The sequence below is a fragment of the Anser cygnoides genome, chromosome 25 (assembly GCF_040182565.1).
Source record: "Anser cygnoides isolate HZ-2024a breed goose chromosome 25, Taihu_goose_T2T_genome, whole genome shotgun sequence".
Taxonomy (NCBI): domain Eukaryota; kingdom Metazoa; phylum Chordata; class Aves; order Anseriformes; family Anatidae; genus Anser; species Anser cygnoides.
The window spans coordinates 5101572-5119805 of NC_089897.1; the positions used below are offsets into that span (position 1 = coordinate 5101572).

General features: G+C 51.1%; 1 protein-coding gene across 1 annotated transcript in view; it reads left to right on the forward strand.

Moving 5' to 3' along the window:
• Positions 1 to 18234, forward strand: part of CR1 (complement C3b/C4b receptor 1 (Knops blood group)) — a 66859-nt gene that overhangs the window by 48046 nt on the left and 579 nt on the right. The window contains exons 58-92 of the mRNA XM_066982804.1: positions 9 to 230; positions 531 to 722; positions 971 to 1070; positions 1414 to 1499; positions 2452 to 2646; positions 3001 to 3183; positions 3288 to 3479; positions 3658 to 3757; positions 3915 to 4000; positions 4541 to 4735; positions 4875 to 5057; positions 5265 to 5444; positions 5974 to 6156; positions 6406 to 6588; positions 6850 to 7032; positions 7533 to 7724; positions 7910 to 8009; positions 8561 to 8652; positions 8864 to 9058; positions 9326 to 9508; positions 9641 to 9823; positions 10167 to 10358; positions 10592 to 10783; positions 11047 to 11146; positions 11705 to 11790; positions 12417 to 12596; positions 13010 to 13057; positions 13221 to 13403; positions 13599 to 13775; positions 14294 to 14476; positions 14808 to 14990; positions 16161 to 16340; positions 16945 to 16974; positions 17138 to 17213; positions 17465 to 17549. Of these exons, the coding sequence (XP_066838905.1) occupies positions 9 to 230; positions 531 to 722; positions 971 to 1070; positions 1414 to 1499; positions 2452 to 2646; positions 3001 to 3183; positions 3288 to 3479; positions 3658 to 3757; positions 3915 to 4000; positions 4541 to 4735; positions 4875 to 5057; positions 5265 to 5444; positions 5974 to 6156; positions 6406 to 6588; positions 6850 to 7032; positions 7533 to 7724; positions 7910 to 8009; positions 8561 to 8652; positions 8864 to 9058; positions 9326 to 9508; positions 9641 to 9823; positions 10167 to 10358; positions 10592 to 10783; positions 11047 to 11146; positions 11705 to 11790; positions 12417 to 12596; positions 13010 to 13057; positions 13221 to 13403; positions 13599 to 13775; positions 14294 to 14476; positions 14808 to 14990; positions 16161 to 16340; positions 16945 to 16974; positions 17138 to 17213; positions 17465 to 17546 (5300 nt within the window). The 3' untranslated portion in view covers positions 17547 to 17549. The remainder of the gene's footprint in view (positions 1 to 8; positions 231 to 530; positions 723 to 970; positions 1071 to 1413; positions 1500 to 2451; positions 2647 to 3000; positions 3184 to 3287; positions 3480 to 3657; positions 3758 to 3914; positions 4001 to 4540; positions 4736 to 4874; positions 5058 to 5264; positions 5445 to 5973; positions 6157 to 6405; positions 6589 to 6849; positions 7033 to 7532; positions 7725 to 7909; positions 8010 to 8560; positions 8653 to 8863; positions 9059 to 9325; positions 9509 to 9640; positions 9824 to 10166; positions 10359 to 10591; positions 10784 to 11046; positions 11147 to 11704; positions 11791 to 12416; positions 12597 to 13009; positions 13058 to 13220; positions 13404 to 13598; positions 13776 to 14293; positions 14477 to 14807; positions 14991 to 16160; positions 16341 to 16944; positions 16975 to 17137; positions 17214 to 17464; positions 17550 to 18234) is intronic.

The following is an 18234-nucleotide window of genomic DNA, read 5'->3' on the forward strand; positions in this document are numbered from 1 at the left end:
CTTTCCAGTGACAATCTGCATAAAGCCAGATATACCGAACGGATGGATAGTTGATGGTGAAGGATTTATCTACGGACCTGGGCAGATGGTGACGTTTCAGTGCCATGATGGTTACAGCCTGCAAGGTACTGCTAAAATCCTCTGCCAGGAGGACGGCAGCTGGGACCCTCCTGCGCCCCTCTGCGACCTGCACCATCACCAGCTGCTGCCGATCAGGCCCGAGCGTTCAGGTAAACGCTGACGGGGCCGCCAGGGGCATGCTGCTATTTGATATCCCTTAACCCCCCTCCAAAATGTGCCTAAATCCTGTAGGAGAGTAGGAGATTTAAGGTTGTTTTGGGAACAGGAACCTGATCCTCTGGAATCCTTTGGGAAAATACATTGTTTTCGTTTAATAATGGCTACGTTAATCAAAATAAAGAATTTTTCAAGGCAAACCAAACCTCTTTCCTCACAACAGTGTTGTTTGTGTGCTTGCACCTGGCATGCCGGCCCTGCTTGACTCTCCTATCTGTTTTCTTTCCCAATAGGTGGTTGTGGTGCTCCTACAAGGCTACCCTTTGCTGAGCTAAACGAGGAGCATAGGAATGAGATTGATTTTTCTGTTGGGAAGACTGTGAAATACACTTGTCGGCCTGGATTTGCTAAACACCCAGGACTGTCACCTACTATTACATGCCTTCAGAGCGGAGTGTGGTCAGAAGCACTAGAGTTCTGTAAAAGTGAATAGCTCCTTGATTTGGTGTCCGTTGTTCGAGAAGGAATAGGTGCTAGGTTCTGTCTGTGCTGCAAAAACCTTACCATTATCCTGGTGTTCCAACAATATGTGACTAGTAAAGCCATGTAACTTTATGCTGTTCAAAACCCGTTTTGGGGGTAATTGGAAATGTGGGCAGATTGCTGGAGTTGTAGTTGTATCTGCAGTGCCGTGGTGCAGAGACATCCTAAAGCGAGTTTCCGTCTCCTGCAGGGAAGCAGTGCAACCATCCCGGGGAACCCGAGAACGGCAGGATTACCTTCCTGGCGGATCTCTTCTTTGGGTCGACCGTGGTCTACAGCTGTGAAGAAGGGTAAGTGCTAGGTCCTGGTTCTGCTGCTCCTTAAAATGCTGTGGAAAGATGCATTAGGTAAGTCTCCCTTTTCCCCTCCTATTCATTCATTCCCAAAACGTGGGTTCTGTGCAGAAGCCACTGCGTAGTTCTGTACCTCTGGGAGCACGTAGGGTGTTCCCTACCTTCTGCGTACACGTTTATGCTGTGGGATTGGTACAGGGTGCTGAGCTGGGGGGAAACTTCTCCCAGGGGGCCGGGGCTCTGCGGCCAGCAGGGCTGCCTGCGCTGTGTGCTGGTGAGAAGGAGGTAACGGCTCCCACTGAGGCAACTCTGAATTAATATGAACTCCTTCTAACACCAGGCACAGGTTAATCGGACAGTCCAGCAGGCGCTGTGAGATCTCTGGTGGACGTGTCGCGTGGACCGGCGATATCCCCACCTGCCAGCGTAAGTAGCTTACGGCCCCGGGGGCTTTACGTGGCTCTGGTAAATAGTTCCCAGCACGGGCTGCCAAATCTTTCCAATCAAAGTTTTAACGGGAAATTTCTCTGCTCTGAGGGCATGAAAAATATCAGGAGGTTTTGATGTCATACGAAAATATTCTGGGAAAAGGTACAAGATCTCAGAGCTTAATGGATTACAGAAAGCAAGGTCTCAGCTGGAGCTTTCTCAGTAGTGCTTGTGTGCCCTGTCTCTGACTAACATCACAACCCTGATGTAAGAGGAAAGGAAAATATTATGTTCAGCTCAGGGGGATTCATGTTAGACACAGAGAGACCAAGTCACTGCTGAAAGGAGACGCAGAGGGCTGCGGATCACCCAGAAATGGGATCCCAGCACCCCTTGGGCTCTCCCTTTCAGTGCATGCACAGACAGCTCATTTGTGCCCAGCGCTGCCGCAGCACACCTCAGCAATTAGAGCTCAGCGTGTCTTTGCCGGTTACATAGAGGTTGGTGACTGTTTCCTGAGGACAGAAAAGAAACATTTACTGGCACCTTCATTTTAAAGCATTTTACAGATTCTCCTGGTACACATTAACCTAACAGGTGACACACAAATTACTGCCTGTACGAGCCTTTGCATTGTGTGCAGCTGAAAACCCAGTATTTTACGTGGGCGATACAAAAGAAATTTTCTCTTTTTATTTTCTTAAATGGTAGAAAGCACATAGCATGTAGATGCTTCCTCTAAAGAGAAGTTTGTCTTACTGGCGTGCTTTCTGACTGTCATAGAAATAGCTGCTCAGGGAAATGGGCTGTCTACAAGGTCTTACTGGGGAGGCCACATCATTGTGGTTACTCTGTCAGTAGGACAAGAGTTTGTGCCCCACAGAACGAGGGGCTTCGAGCACCTCAGTGCTGCAGTAGCGTTCAGCAGGCTCGTTCCGCACTGCTGCAGGTATCCCCTGCGCGCCCCCGCCCAACATTCCCCACGGGAAGCACACGGGGCGGCTGCTGGACGAATTCCACTACGGCACGTCGGTCACCTACAGCTGCGAGCCCGGCTACCCGCTGCAGGGAGAGGCCTCCATCTTCTGCACCACCAGGGACGGGATGAACGGGGAGTGGAGCGGGCCTCCCCCCCTGTGCGGAGGTAGGGGTGGGTGGGCGCCTGGGAGAGCTTGGGTGCAAGCCCCCGGCCCCGCTGCTTCATGTTCGGGATGATGAGGGGACCTCAAGACGACTGTGCCTGTGCCTGGGTGCCCGCTGGGGCAGGAGCTGCTGCTCCGGGGACAGGCGGAGGGAGGAGGCCGTGGGAGCAGCCCGCTGCTTCCAGCATCCCCAGCCTCCCCATCCAGGTGGATCTCCCCCACAACTCTTGTTGGGTGGGTGGTACAGCACCTATAGGAAAGTTATCTTCAGGCTAGTGTCTTAAAAGTGTTCACAGCTGGAAGTGGCTCGCGGCCGCACAGCTGTGCTGCTCTGAGGCCCTGCGCTTCCTTCCCAGAGGCGAGATGTCCCGTCCCGCAGATCCAGAATGGGCGAATAGTGTCGGCTCCCAGCGTCACCTACACGTACAAGGACACCATCACCTTCGAGTGTGAGCCAGGCTACACCATGCGCGGGCACAGCGTGGTGCAGTGCCAGCTGAACAGCACCTGGGAGCCACCCGTGCCAACCTGCGAGCAGGGCAAGTGTCCGGGCAGCGCTCTGCGTGCCAGCCCAACCCCGCGCCCCCGGCCCCGCGTTTCCCAAAACACCCTTGACCAGGGGGCTGGCTTGTGTCTCCCCCAGCTGGCTGCAGTGCTCCCCCCCGGCTGGTGTTTGCTGAGCTGAAGGAGGCGTTCAGGAACCAGAGCGCCTTCCCCGTGGGCAGGGCGGTGGAGTACGTATGCCGGCCCGGCTACAGCGTGCACCCAGGGATGTCGGCGACCGTCGTGTGCCTTGGGAATCAGACCTGGTCTGCGGCGCTGGAGTTCTGTAAAAGTGCGTCCTTCAGTGTCAGGCTTGGCTGGAAATTCACGCTTCTTGGGTGTGAAGCCCTCTGGCTTTATGGGTTTCTTTGTTTGGGGCAGCCTGCTGCCTGTGTGAGCATCCCCAGGGGATCTGCGCGCACCACGCCGGTGAGCTGCAGAGCTCTGAGGGTGGTGGTGTTCCCTTCTAGGGATGCAGTGTGAGAACCCCGAGGATCCGGAGAATGGCAGAGCCGTTGTCCTGACTGACCTCCTCCTCGGGTCCAAAGTGAATTACACGTGTGAAAAAGGGTGAGCCTTGCGACTAGCCAAGCAAGAGGAAAGCAGGTTTTAAGTGGCAAAATGGAACCTGGTTCCAAAATCAGATGTCCTGGCCGCCACTTACAAGGGTTGTAAAGGAATCTGAAGGTTACTCACATAAATAAATAATATTTCTGTGTGACCTCAGGCACATGCTGGTGGGGCAGTCTCAGAGGACATGCGAGATCTCTGGCACCCGTGTCTCCTGGAGCGGAGCTGCTCCCGTCTGCCGGCGTAAGTAGGCCACGAGAGAAGGTCCTGGGGGGTGGCTTGCCCTGGTGCTTGCAGCAGAAAGAGGTGAATTGTTCAAGACAAATAATTTATTGCAAAAGATTTCTCAGGTCACTCTAGGTGTAAAATATTTCATTTTTCTTTTCTTTGTGTTTTGAATATTTCTTGAAAATGTTTCCAAAGGTCTTTTATCTTGGTCCAACCTGGGAAAAATGTTGATGTTTTAAACTCCCTGTTCCTGTAGCCTGTGTTTCTCACTGGTCACATGTAGGAACGTGTGGTCAGGCTCTGTCTGCATGTGTCAGCAGTGGTTATGGAAAGGGAGGTAAGATCAGTCCCACCACCTCCAGCCATGGGCAGCGAGGAAGTGACTCACAGGAGGGCACAGGTTTTCCTTCCCGGAGGGCCTTTGTCTCAGGCCAGTTTGGGTCATCTTATCTGGAGAGCGTGACGCTGGGACGGGTTCACCCTCGCCCACTCCATCCCGGCAGCGTGCGTCCTGCAGACCTGGCGCTGCTAAAACCCACCTTGTGCGTGCTGCAGGTATCGTCTGCGACCCGCCCCCGGACATCCCCCACGGGACACACAGCGGGCACTCGATGGACGCCTTCCCCTACGCGGCCGTGGTCACCTACACGTGCGAGCCGGGCCACGCGCTGGCCGGAGCCGCCTCCATCTTCTGCACCACGGCGGACGGGGAGCGCGGCGAGTGGAGTGGGCCACCGCCACGCTGTGGAGGTGGGCACTGATAGGAAGGGAGCTAACGTGGCAGGGATTTATTAATGGGAGACAACAGGAGTCCGTTGTCTTCCTCCTTTGGTTTCTGAAGGTTGGCTTGTTCTGGTCTCCTTATTTCTCATCTCTCTCCCCTCCGCAGAGGTGAGGTGTCCTCCCCCTCCCGGCATCGCCAACGGGCAGCACAGCGGCCAGCCCTCGGACACCTTCCTGGCAGGCTCGGCGGTTCAGTACACCTGTAAGGATGGCTACTCCCTCGTCGGGAACGCGTCCATTAACTGCACCGCCGCGGGAACCTGGAGCCGGCCCCGGCCACGCTGCGAAGGTGGGTTTGGGTTTGGGTTTGGGTTGTGTCGGCTGCCTTTTCCCCTGGGTCCTCGCTCCCTTCTTGCCTTGGTTTGATCACTGCAGACCAAAGAATAAGAATCAATAACATTGCCATGCCCGTGACAGTGATGGCAAGGTTCGGCAGCAGGTACTGCCCCGGCTGGGCTTCATGTCCCAAACAGCACATTGTGCTCCTCTCTTCCAGCAATCGGCTGCAAAAGACCAGAGATCGAGCACGGGAGAACAACCGGGCTGGAGACCGTGTACAAGCTTGAGGCCATCGCTGTCTTCGAATGCGATTTCGGTTATGCCCTGAAAGGCTCTCAGGAGTCTCGGTGCCAGTTTGGGGGCAAGTGGCACCCGCCTGTCCCCACCTGTGAAAAGAGTAAGTGTAAGCAGGGTGGTGGGTGGGGGGGTGATTTCTTCTGAAGCCATCCTGGCAGGGTGCAACCACCTCACACTGGAGGTAAAGGGATCCTAAGAGCCCCGCACCGGGACTGGAAAGGAAATGCATGCAAATATCTGTCCTCCCACCTTCATAATCCCCATGCAGGTCATCGTTAGGTAGGGCTTTTGCCTCCTTAAATTAATCCAGAAAGGGAGAGCCAGGCTGCTCTATCATCTTGTTCACAACCATGGGAAGGCCAGAGCAAGCTGCTAGTGCCAAATGTTAGTGCCATGTAACCACTGCAAATGCCTAAATATGAGAAATGACCATTCTTCATGTCAGTAAGCTAGAAAAAAAATGAATGCGGGAAGATAGGTGTGGGCTGAAACATATTCCAGCATTGACATCCCTACCTACTTGGGAAAAGGTAACGGGAAACAAAGAAGTTAAAATGCTGTCTTATTCCACAGGGGGTGGCTGTGGAACCTGCTTTTCACTAGGTTTGATGTTTTTTTCCCCTTTATAGTGCTGCTGTGTCCTTCCCCTCCGACTATCAAAAATGGCCGGCACAGTAGCAAGGATGTGACAGTGTTCATCCCCGGGACATCGGTGAAGTATGAGTGTGACCCAGGCTACGTCCTCACGGGGAAAACCACCGTTTCTTGTTTGCCATCTGGAATCTGGAGCATCCCTTACCCCCGGTGTGAAGGTGAGCTGCGAATGCTGCGACCCGCGGCGAGAGGGGCGGCTGTCAGGGTATCCCGACAAGACAGCAGAGAGGCTGCAGGCAGGGGCTGCACTCACAGGGAGCGAACAGGCAGGGATTTAAAGGCTCCGAGCCCACGCGCTCCTCTTTGCATGGCTTCTCCCTGAATTTCAACCTCATAAAAACAACGGGGGAAGCCCTGGCCTTGGCAGCTGCTCCCACAGCCCACACTTTGCTGCTCTTCGCTTCCAGTCGTCACCTGCATGAGCCCCAGCGTCCGGGATGGAGAAGTGGCTGAAGGGCAGCAAGCTGAGTACCTTCCTGGGGCCACCGTCACCTTCCGCTGCCGCCAGGGCTACACGATGCAGGGCAGCCAGGAGGCCAAGTGCCATCCCGACGGCCGCTGGGTCCCCGCTGTCCCCAGATGTGAGCCAGGTGAGTGAGGCAGGCACGGCCGCTCCCGGCACCGCGGGGAGCCAGGGGCTGGGCACCCCCCACCTGTGAGCAACCGAGGGGTAGGGGCATTGCCCCGGGGGGCAGAGGGGCACCCAGGGATCAGAAGGGGCAGCCTGGGGCTGTGATGCAGGGCTGGTGCTTTCTGCCTCACTCACATTGCCCCAGATGTGGAGGTGTTTTGCTGTCTTTTGCGTGCTCCTCCGCTGGGCAAAACCTCTCCAACCCCGTTCTCTCCGCCAGCGCTGCCTTGTCCGCCGCCGCCCGTCATTGCCCACGCCACGCACAGCGCGGAGCTCGGGGCCAACTTCACCAGCGGCATGGCCGTGAACTACAGCTGCCAGCCCGGCTTCTCCCTGCTCGGGGCCTCCTCCATCTGGTGCACGGCCGCGGGGAGCTGGAGCCGCCCATACCCACGCTGCGCAGGTACGGGGCCACCATGGCTGCTGCTGGGGCTGGCAAGCTGCACCCAGGAGAGTTTTGGGGGGACTACGCACCCAGAGACCCCCACGGGTCTAAGCTTGCTGCTGGCACACGCCGGGTGCTGTGCTGGCGTTGGTGGCATTGGGAATAAGCTGGTGGCTTTGCCAGAGCCCGTGCGTTCCCACCGGGAGACAGTCATGGTGCTCTCATACCTGAGACTGCAGATTCCCATGTTCCAAGGCCCACAAACGATCCCACTGCATTTTGGGGATGTGTGGAGTGTGAATACCCCAAACTGGCTAAACTGAGGGTTTTTATAAGAGCGCATACATTGGGTGTGTGTGTCCTTGCATGCTACATGTTATTGATGTAGATAAATGTCAGAATACAAACAATATTAATATCCCAGGGCATCGTAGCACTGCCTACCAATGTTCCTGTTTCTCTTTAGTTGCGTTTCACAGTCAGCACTAATTTCTCATGTCCACTTTGTTTCTTGGCAGCTGGATGTGGGACACCACCACCGTTATTGTTTGCTGAGCTAAACAAGGAGTATAAGAACTGGACCGAGTTTCCTGTTGGGTCAACAGTGAAGTACAGCTGCCGGCCAGGATACGCTAAACATCCGCAGATAACCCCCGCTATTACATGCCTTGAGAATCAGACATGGTCAGAAGTCAAGAAGTTTTGCAAACGTATGTTCGGTGGATGCTTCTGTTTTGTTTAAATTGTGGTGTGGCAGCTGAAGCCTTGTAGCTCGGTGGAGGTTTCTCCCTTTCAGTTCCCTCCCCTAGGAACTTGGTCAGGCTCCTAGCATTAGTGCCTCTTTTCCTACCGCACTGAGTTAAAGAAGCCTAAAACCAGGTCATGTTCTGTTTAGGGAGAAGGTGTAGTCATCCAGGAGAACCAGAAAACGGCAGAGTTATCGTTACAACAGACCTCTTCTTCGGGTCAACAGTGAATTACACGTGCGATGAAGGGTGAGTCCCAGCCACGCTCCTCTGCCCATCTGAGGTTGACTCAGCAGCGCTTCTGCTCTCTGCAGCTGGCAGGCAGAGCGCATGTTCCCTAGAGAGCAGAGCATCAGTGGCATCTGCACAGGGTGGTGCTGGGGAGGAACCCAAGTCACCTGCTGCAGGTGCTGAGCAAAACCCGAAATGGTCTCTGTGACCAGGGCGCACCTCACTGCCCTTCAGGCGCTGTAAAGCAGTTCCGTGCCAAAGCAATTCTGGTCTTCACCATGGACTATTTCTAGTCTAATTGCTAGTCCAACTGGCAGCAGAAATGTGGAGAAGGGGATTTGTTAATAAATTTTAAGTGCCAATTAGAGGGCACAGCCACCTGAGCATGCGAGGATAAAAGGGGCCTTTGTTTTGAAGGCTTTGGCTGACAACAGAGGCCACCAAAGTGGGCATTCCTAGCCATAAAGTGGCAGTATTCAATGGCCGGTGAGGCCGTACTTGGTGGCTGTGGGAGCTGCCACCTCCAGAGACAGTCCCGTAGTAACAGGAGTGCCTTGGTTTAACCCCAGGCACCGGCTGGTTGGAGCATCCCAGCGGCACTGCGTGATTTTGGACTCCGGGACACGCGTGGGATGGACCGGAGACCTTCCCGTCTGCCAGAGTAAGTGCGCCACGGCGGGAGCGGAGCAGAGGCTGATGAGGAACCAAACACAGCACAAAGAGATTCAGATGGGTGCTCTCCTTGGGAAGGATCTCCCAAGGCAAAGACAGAGAGCTTGACGCTGGGACGGGTTCACCCTCGCCCACTCCATCCCAGCAGCGTGCATCCTGCAGACCTGGCGCTGCTAAAACCCACCTTGTGCGTGCTGCAGGTATCGTCTGCGACCCGCCCCCGGACATCCCCCGCGGGACACACAGCGGGCACTCGATGGACGCCTTCCCCTACGCGGCCGTGGTCACCTACACGTGCGAGCCGGGCCACGCGCTGGCCGGAGCCGCCTCCATCTTCTGCACCACGGCAGACGGGGAGCGCGGCGAGTGGAGCGGGCCGCCGCCGCGGTGCGGAGGTACGGCGTGTGGGGCATGGGGATGGCACTCACAGGGGACACTCGCAGGGGACAACTGTCCCCCCCTCCATGCACCTGGGACCAGCGGGCTGAGCCCCCCAGATGGGCTGCAGCAATGAGGGCAGCCAAGGGACACCCGGCCCAGGCATCCCCGCCTCTTGCAGGCTGACGGCTCGGCTCTGATGTTTCTCTGCACTGAGTCCTTATATTTTTCCCTTTTCCTTCTCTTTCTCGGTACTGATGTATGGCTTTGCCCTCTTCCCACAGATTCGCAGTGCTCTCCCCCTCCAGCCATTGCCAACGGAAGACACAGTGGCCAAGCCCTGGCAGTTTTCACCAGCGGCACATCCGTGAGCTACACCTGTGATCCTGGCTATGTTCTTGTTGGAGAGGCACACCTTAACTGTACCTCTGCCGGAGCTTGGAGTGCCCCTGCCCCACGGTGTCAAGGTGCCCTTTTCACTCCTGGACCTGGCAGTGATACAAAGGGATTAGGGGAGAACTTAATCAAACTTATGGACTCTGTTCTCAAGTAATAAATGGGGAAAACTAAACAGAAAAATAAAAATTCTTTCCCTGCAGGGCAGCTGTGTCCCCCCCCACCAGTGATTAACCACGGCCAGCACGATGGCAAGAACATGGAAGTGTTCATCCCTGGGAAGTCCGTCAATTACAGCTGTGACCCCGGCTATTCTCTTGTTGGAAAATCCACCCTGTACTGTAAAGACAACGCGAGCTGGAGCACCCCGCACCCGCAGTGTGAAGGTGAGCTGACAGCACCGTGGTGGGCAGTGAGAGGGCAGAGACCATCGCGGGGGCTCGACAAGAAGCGCCCTGTGCAGAGGGGCTCCTGGCAGCGGCTGCAGCTGCATTTCTTGGGCATGGGGGAGCAAACGGGCACGGATTTAAAGGCTCCAAATCTGGGCACTGCCTGCATGTCTGCTCCCGGAGTTAGCAAATTGCCAGTTGCAGAGCCAGGGGGACTGCAAATCCAGCGGCCCCCATGCATCCAAGCTTGCTTCCAGCACGTGCTGGATGCTGTGCTCACTTTGGTGGCATTGTGCGTGTAATCCTTGCTGCGTGTTAACCCACTCATGCTCTTTTTCAGTCTCTTTAGAAGTGCAATGTCCTTCACCTCCAAACGTTGAAGGAGGCAGTCACAACAGCCAGGAGGTGGAGGTTTTCATTCCTGGGATGGTTGTAAACTACAGCTGTGACCCTGGCTTCAGCCTCCTGGGGGAGGCATCGATTTACTGCACCGAGTCTGGAAACTGGAGCCTGCCTCCTCCTCAGTGTGCAGGTACATGGGGTGGGGAGCTAAGGGCTGGGGTAAGGGTTGGGAACCTCTGCCATCAACCCGTGGGACTGACCCTTTCCCTCACTCCTCCCGAAACGCTGAATCGTCTAGTCCGTCCCTTTTGCTCTCAGTTTTGCTTGCAAACCTTTATCCATGCATACTCAATGCAAATCCTAAAAGATCCTGACGTAGCTGATGGACATATCCCAGTTTCCTTGCCTTCCCTCTCCCAACAGGTGGCTGCGGTGCACCTCCAAGCCTCAGCTTTGCTGAGCTAACTGAGGAGTACAGAAACCAGACCGCGTTTCCTGTCGGGAAGACGGTGCGATACGCCTGCCGGCCGGGATACTCAAGGCACCCCACAGTACCCCCAGCTCTGACGTGCCTCAGAAACCACACGTGGTCTGAAGCGCGGGCGTTCTGCAAAAGTGAATAGCTCAATCCGTTTGGTGGTGGTCTCTGAAAACTGTCTCAATTGCATTTCTGGGTCTCTAAAAGCAATCTTTAAAAAAAAAAAATCATACATGGCTTCACTAGTCACATAGTTTGGGCAGCTATTGTTTTGGTTTGGTTTTTATAAGAATCCTTTCTTTACTGGTGTCTGAATGTGGACAGATCCTTAAGATATTTTCTCGTAGCTCATTACCAAACCGCAAGAGAGGAGTTTAAACTTAGCCTTGTTCTTTCCCAGGGAAACAATGCCATTATCCAGAAGCACCAAAGAATGGCAGAGTTATTGTTCTGACAGATCTCCTCTTTGGGTCCATTGTGAACCACACGTGTGAGGAAGGGTGAGTCCTGCGCTGCCTTTGCTGACTTCATTTACTGAGCTCGGTGTTGGGTGACTTACAGCAAAGGGGCACAGCACGCTCCTCGGCTTGTGCCATTCTCCACAGCAAGCCAGGATCTGTATTTTGGGTGCAGTTATGCCACTGGTGCCTGCTCAGGAAAGGGAGAAACATCTCCTATTTTTCCCTGTATGTGCTCAACCTGCTGCTTTGCAGACTCCATTTTCAGCCTGCCTTCGCAGACAGCCACCCGACAGGAGCCGAGGGTGCAGGCAAGCACGTGTTGCAAGGAGGCTCGGGAATCCCTTGGGTCCGAGCCCCGGTTTGGCACCTGAACAAACTAATCCAGAGTCATTTGGGATCATCACTGTTCCTCTTGGGTCCAGGAAGAAGGAGCTTGGTGTCCTTCATTCCCGTGTGTCAAACCAAGAGGAACACCTTGGTGACCACCAGAAGCAGGAGGCTGCAGAAGGAAGAGCTGGGGGCAGTGTGACAGAGGGAGCGCAAAGTCCAGACTGCGTGCCCCGGTGCCAACTGGTGTTTCCTTCTGTGTGACTCCAGGCACCGACTGGTCGGGCTGTCTCTGAGGCGATGTGAGCTTTTTGGAGCAGATGTTGCATGGAGTGGCGATCTTCCCATTTGTCAGAGTAAGTGGGTCATGACAGATCTGGCCCAGAATTGCCAAATTAAGTCCTTAGAATCAAAAAGTGGCATTTCCTTAAAATAAATAGAGCCTTGAGGAATAAGAGCTCTTAAGTGTAATATTCCTCTAGGATTGTTTTGTTTGCATATTTGTTTGGTTTCTTCTAAAAATCTTCCGGATGCTAGCTTTTGATCTTGCAGTTATGCAGAACGAAGAGTTGTCAGATGCCTCTAGGGACGTGTCCCCTTTGTTTCACAAACACAATAAATGAAGGAGGAAATGTGTCTTGCAGAAGAGTGGGCCACTGAGTAAAACTGAACAGGGACCTTCCAAGTCCTGCACTGCTATCCAAGCCACACGACTGTCTCACAGGGGGTGGTCGTTGCAGTTAGGATGTGGTCCTTCCTTCGGGTGCAGTTGCTTTGGAAAGCAGGAGCTTGGTGTAGTAAAACAGCCATGAGAATGCCCGACAGCGCTTACGGATTTTTACACCATTCAATGTATTTACTTGGAATGTGTTTGCATTATTCTGCTTACAGGCACAAAACTGTGTTTAAATATGCAATAATGTGGTAATCAACTAACGCCTGCATACGGCTCCCTCTCTGAGATACGGAATTTCTCTTTCAGAGGTGGTATGTCCAGCCCCACAGATCCAGAACGGGAGGATATCTGTTAATAAAAATCGCTACAGGTACAAGGACACCGTTAGCTTTACCTGCCATGAAGGTTTCACCCTGCGAGGCCACCACACTGCCCAGTGCACAGCCGACAGGAGGTGGCACCCCCCCGTGCCCGTCTGTGAGCGGGGTGAGCATCACGCTGACCCGCTGACATTGCACATCCTCCCTGATTGCTGCTGAAGCCAATTTTGCTTTTATGTTTCCTGTTTGCTCTGAGTGCTCTAAGGAAAAACCAGCAATTGTTGCTTTCATTTGTGACTCTCTTCTGACACAGGAGATGTGCCAGGTTGAGGGCGGTGCTTTAAGTGTAAGTGTTTTTTCCGCTTTGCTCCCCCTGCTTGTTGCAGCCCATAATCCATGTTATTATTCTTCCTTTTCTCAAAGTCAGAAACTTGATAGCTACATGGCAGGACATTGACTGTCAGAGAGGAGTGATTTTTGCTGGAAGTATAAAGGAAAGATGATAGAAAATGAAGGTGCATTTGTGCATTGCATGTGTTCAACCAAATGTGTGTTTTCAACTCCTAATGCTGCATCTAGATGGAGTGGCAGAACACTATCATCGTCCTGATACCACAGTGAGGCCAGGTAGGTCTATGACGCAAGGCAAAATTTACTAAATGCTAACTTTTTTTCTCCGCGTCCTGCTTTTTGAGGGGAAGAGGAGTAATTGCACTTTTTTAGTCTTTTGTTATCACTTTTTTCATGATTTATATTCACCTTCACACCTTCCTCCTCTCTCCTCTGTCAGCGGTAATGTGTCTGCCTCCTCCGGGCATTGCTAACGGGGAGCACAGCAGCCATTCCTCAGACACGTTTGGTGTAGGAGCACTCGTACACTACCGCTGCAAACCTGGTTTTGTCCTTATTGGCAACGAGTCTGTCCACTGCACGCCCAACGGAGTCTGGAGCCGTCCCCTTCCTCGGTGCGAAGGTATGTTCATGCGCGTGTCACTGGTTCTCCTCGCCTTGCTAAATATGCAAAGCATGTAGTGACATTTGGGTAAGGACTTGCTATGATTCAGCAAATTCCACCTCTAAAGAATGAGGTCTCTGTGGCCAAATGCCCATCCCTATCCCACACAAGCTTCACGGTCTAAAGGCTTCTTTCTGCCCTCCCTGTCCGCAGCTGGCTGTGTGAGACCAGGAGTTGGGAACGGAGAGGCGATCGGATTGGAGTCTCTCTACCTGCCTGGAGACATCATTACGATTGAGTGCAATGCTGTTAATGTCCCCAGAGGTCTTCACAAGTCCCAGTGCCAGCCCGGGGGCACGTGGGATCCTCCGCTGCCTGCCTGTAGCAGAGGTAAGCGCCTGTGCTCAGACACCTCTCCTTGCTGACCCTGCCACTCTTCGTAGCATGCAGCAGGATGTTTAGGGGCCGAGAGGAATCCTGGCATCTAGTGTTTAGATCTGAAGATCCTAATTTTTCCCATTCTTATCGCTGCAGTATCTGGTGTCTCGGTTTCTCAGAACAAACTCCTTAAAAGCGAGCTCAGGCCAGCTTTGCCAGACGTAAGGGACCTGTATGGATGTTGCAGTAAGGTGGTCTTACAAGTGGGCAACTCCTATTATACACATGAACCTATCTAATGCATCAGGGAAGATGATGCTGGGCAGTCTTCCCCTGTGTAAGAAGAAACTTGTGTGACACGACGCTTTGTAGATGTTTCAGGGTGAAGTGAGCACATGGGGCTGGGCAGGGCTGGCTCCGTGCGTTAGTGTCAGTGGTGAGGTGACGGGCGTGCAGCCACACATGGGTGCTTGGAGCCCCTCCTCTTGCCTGTACGAGTTGTGTTTTAATCTGTGCTTCCCTCTCTTTAGCAAAGCGCTGTTCCAAGCCTCCTGCTATCCCCCACGGGTGGCACAGTGGCCTGGCAAAAGCGGTTTTCGCTCCTGGAACATCTGTAAGCTACAGCTGTGAGCCCGGCTTCTCCCTCATTGGGATGGCATCCATTTATTGTACAGAGTCTGGAGCCTGGAGCCATCCTTCTCCAGTCTGTCAAGGTGTGTTTTTGTTGCAGAGAACTAAGAAGAAAGGACATTTAATATATAGCATGCCTTAGGGAAAGGTCTAAAGATGAAAATAATAAAAAAAAGGACTAAATAAAGACTAAATCTGAGTCCTTTGCTACTGAATGGTTGTAAGAACAAGATAGTTCACACGCATTTAAACCTGGTGGAGTTATAGGGTTACAAAATCAGTTGTTGGAGCTAGGTAAAAAAAAAATCAAAGGAAACAAACAAGGCTGCAAAGGTACAGTGCCTTAGCTGTTCTCTGGAAGTCCATGAGGATTCTCATTTCAACACTATCATTCGTCTCTCCCTGACTTTCCAGCTGTGAAGTGTTCTCTTCCTCCAAATATCACCAATGGGAAGCTCAAAGGCAACATTTCTGACACTTTTTCCTATGGAGCATCTGTATCCTACAGCTGTAACGCTGGTTATTCGCTCACTGGGAATGCTTTCATCAACTGCACGGCACTAGGGACCTGGAGCCAGCCGCCTCCTCGGTGCGAAGGTGTGTGCGCGCTCCGTTTGCTCGTGCTGCTTGGAGGTTCTGGTGGCAGACATCCCCCAGAACTGGGCGGAGGAGCCATGTAGCCATGCTGACACACACGTTTTACTTTGGGAAATGAAATCTTCAGAGATACACGGGCCAAAATCTAAGTGGTAAAATGTTCTGCAGTTGCCAACACCAAATTCCACCCCCTTATTTCGCTTGGGAATCACTTCCACATCAGAGCTAGTGATGTCAATTGTCAATTTGTCCACTTTTTGATATCACTGGGAAGAGTATGATATCGTTATAGAGAAGTAGGATGGGAACCAGCTCGTGTTAATAGCCAGAAGGATATGAGTGCAGTAGGGGCAATTCTGGAAGGCAGTTTTAATTCTCGCATGTTCTGCCTCTCTGCCCTTGTTGCTGTGAGTGAGCTATTTATTAACTTTCCTCCTTTAAGAGCTTTTTCCCTTTGACAAGCAGAAGCTTCTTTCCTCTCCTTCCCTTTCTGTGTCTCTCACTCCCCGTTACCACTAGAAGGAACAGAAGGAAGTGATTATGTCAGATGAATTTTCCCTGATGGACTACCTGTAAATTACATGCGAGCCTTTCCGTTCCTTTTGTGGAAAATGCTTCTATTCCTGTGGCTTGGCACTTCCGTGCAGCACACTGTGAAGGTCGGTCATCAGGCAGACCTTGACTATCAGCTATTTCATGAATGTAACAAGATTCCTAGTGTGGGTGTTCCTGCACGGGAAAAATGGGCATTCACTGGACTAAATTCACAGGGTGCTTCCTCAGTGGAGTTGCACCACAACAGTGACTCAATTGAAACGCACTTGGCTAACAAAAGGAGGAAACAAACCAAATGCTTATGTAAATAAGTCAGTGGCTATTTAGAGCACGCAGACTCACGGAAAATTCTCCCTGTCATTTGACATTCTCATGGTTTTGAATTGTCCTTAGTAAGTATTACGCATGGTGGTAAAAATAAGAAAGGCATAAAACAGAGGTCAAAATTTACATGTTGATGTTACCCCTCTGGTCTCAGCTCTTACTTAGGAGTAAGAGTTATTCAGAAAGAATTCGAGAACAATGCCTTAAACAACCCCCAGTTGTACTTCTAATATTTTATGTTCCCTCTCATTTAATGTCCTTTTTTTTTTTTTTCCTTACTTCTAATTTCAGAGATCAGATGTGTATTCCCAGAAGTTCAAGGTGTTAAGAAAGCCACAAGTGGAAACACTTATCGATTTGGGACTAACATTACTCTTGAATGTGATGATGGTTACATGTTGGAAGGCATCAGTCAGATTCAGTGCCAAGAGGACTTCAGCTGGGACCCTCCTGTGCCAGCCTGTAAACTAAGTAAGTGATAAGTAAATGAGGCAGAGAATAAACAGAAAAATGCAAGTGAATTTATTCAGCCTTTGTTCTATTCTTAAAAGCTTGCAATGCTTGGCTACTAGTCAGGCAGACTGGACAAGGTCTAAATCAATTCATTTTTTGCAGTATGTTGATGAACCCTTCAGGTGAGATAGAAGTAAATTCCATGAGCTTTAGATCCCCCGTAACAACAAAAAGATGATTTCTAACAATAGTGTCATTCTTCTGCCCTAACTGTCCGTGTGACCTGCTCCCAGGGCCTCTTAGGTCTGTTTAAATCTGATTTGACCAGGGAAATAGAGAACAGTAAGTAGTCATTTGTAGCAGGGCCCTGTTCCTCAGTCTTTCTGCACAATTCGAGACTCCTCTTTTCCGGGTAAGATTATCATTATCGTCGATCTCCCTTTTAAACATGCAAATGTCTTTCTGTATGAAAAAAAGTATATAATTGTATGTTTTATAAGAAATTCTGTATTGTAGGCCTTGGCAGCAAAAGCCATATTAATGAAGTGATTAGCTACAGTTGAGATACACTGCCTTTTATTTTAGAATAGTTTACTGATTTTTGTTTCTCTCTTCCCTTCAGCTTCACACAAGTCTGGTTCGGTAGGCCTAGGTAAGCAGCTCGGAAACATTTTTGTGGCCAGATCTTTAGCTTCTCACTGAGGCCTCAGGGGCACTATTTTCCTCTATGTACTTGAAGATATGCCTTATTATGTCTGTTGTGCTGATATGTTTTAAAACATACAGTGAAAATAACACGTGCTCTTCCCTCTCAGGAGTCGCAGCTGCAGCAGTCCTGCTTCTCCTGGGTGCAGGCATTATCTGGAAAATTATTTCTAAGCAGAAGAAAGGGTAAGGCAGTCTGCTGGATCTTTCTTGCCCAGGTGTGACTCCTATGCAGTAAAAATGCTTGAAGTACGTTCCAGAGTGTGACTGGATCTTTTAATTTTGTGTCTTGAGCTCAGAGTTGCAAACTGTACAAGGCACATCAACCTGGAATCGTGTGGTTGTGTTGTTTCACTTCCAAGACTCTTTCTTAGGGGGAACCTGAGTGGTCTTTACAAACTGACTTAGCTTACTGTGTCCTGTTCTTCTTCACGTAGCTTTTATCATACATACGAAAACTACAACTACAAAACCGCTCTGGACCAGATAACTGAAAAGAAATGCTCATGTCTTGCATAGCAGGTATGTTTTTTTTTTTTTTTTTTAATTACATACAATATCAGCTACAGTTGCAAATTTAAGTTGTCCCAGAATAATCATTCAAGTAGAAAATTTTCTTCCCTCAGACTTCTGGTTAGATGCTTTCCTTTGCTGAATATATAAAAGAGACAGTGTTTTAAACATACTGTTTCTTTAAACATGCTATTCTTGCTAACACCATGTAACACATATCTTAAATTTCCCCTGAAATCTGGAGAACTAAATCCAAATAATGTTCCAGACACTGTCCTTGATGTGTGCATTTCCTTTTCCGTAATCTGAATAAATGGTGTTCATTGGTCAGGCTTTCAAGCTATGCCTTACTTCTTACATAAACTTGCTTTTCTTTGTAAGAATTATAGGAAAGTTTGCTCTCTAAGCAACTGCCATAACAGCACTAGAATAAGGAAAGGACTCTGAACTGGGCCTTTTGTCTTTTTTGTTTATTTATTTTGGCTTGTTTTTGCATTTACTGCAATGCCAGTTTTACTTATCATTTTGACTACATCTACTACTAATAATCATTTTGACCACAAAATGGCATCTGTACCTAGGTGTCTTTTTTCTTTCTTTCTTTTTTTTTTTTTTTTTTCTTTTTTCCTTTTGTAAGGACTGGTTTGAGATGATTTCCTCTTTGAAACAAAGTATTACCCAGAAGGGTATGCCC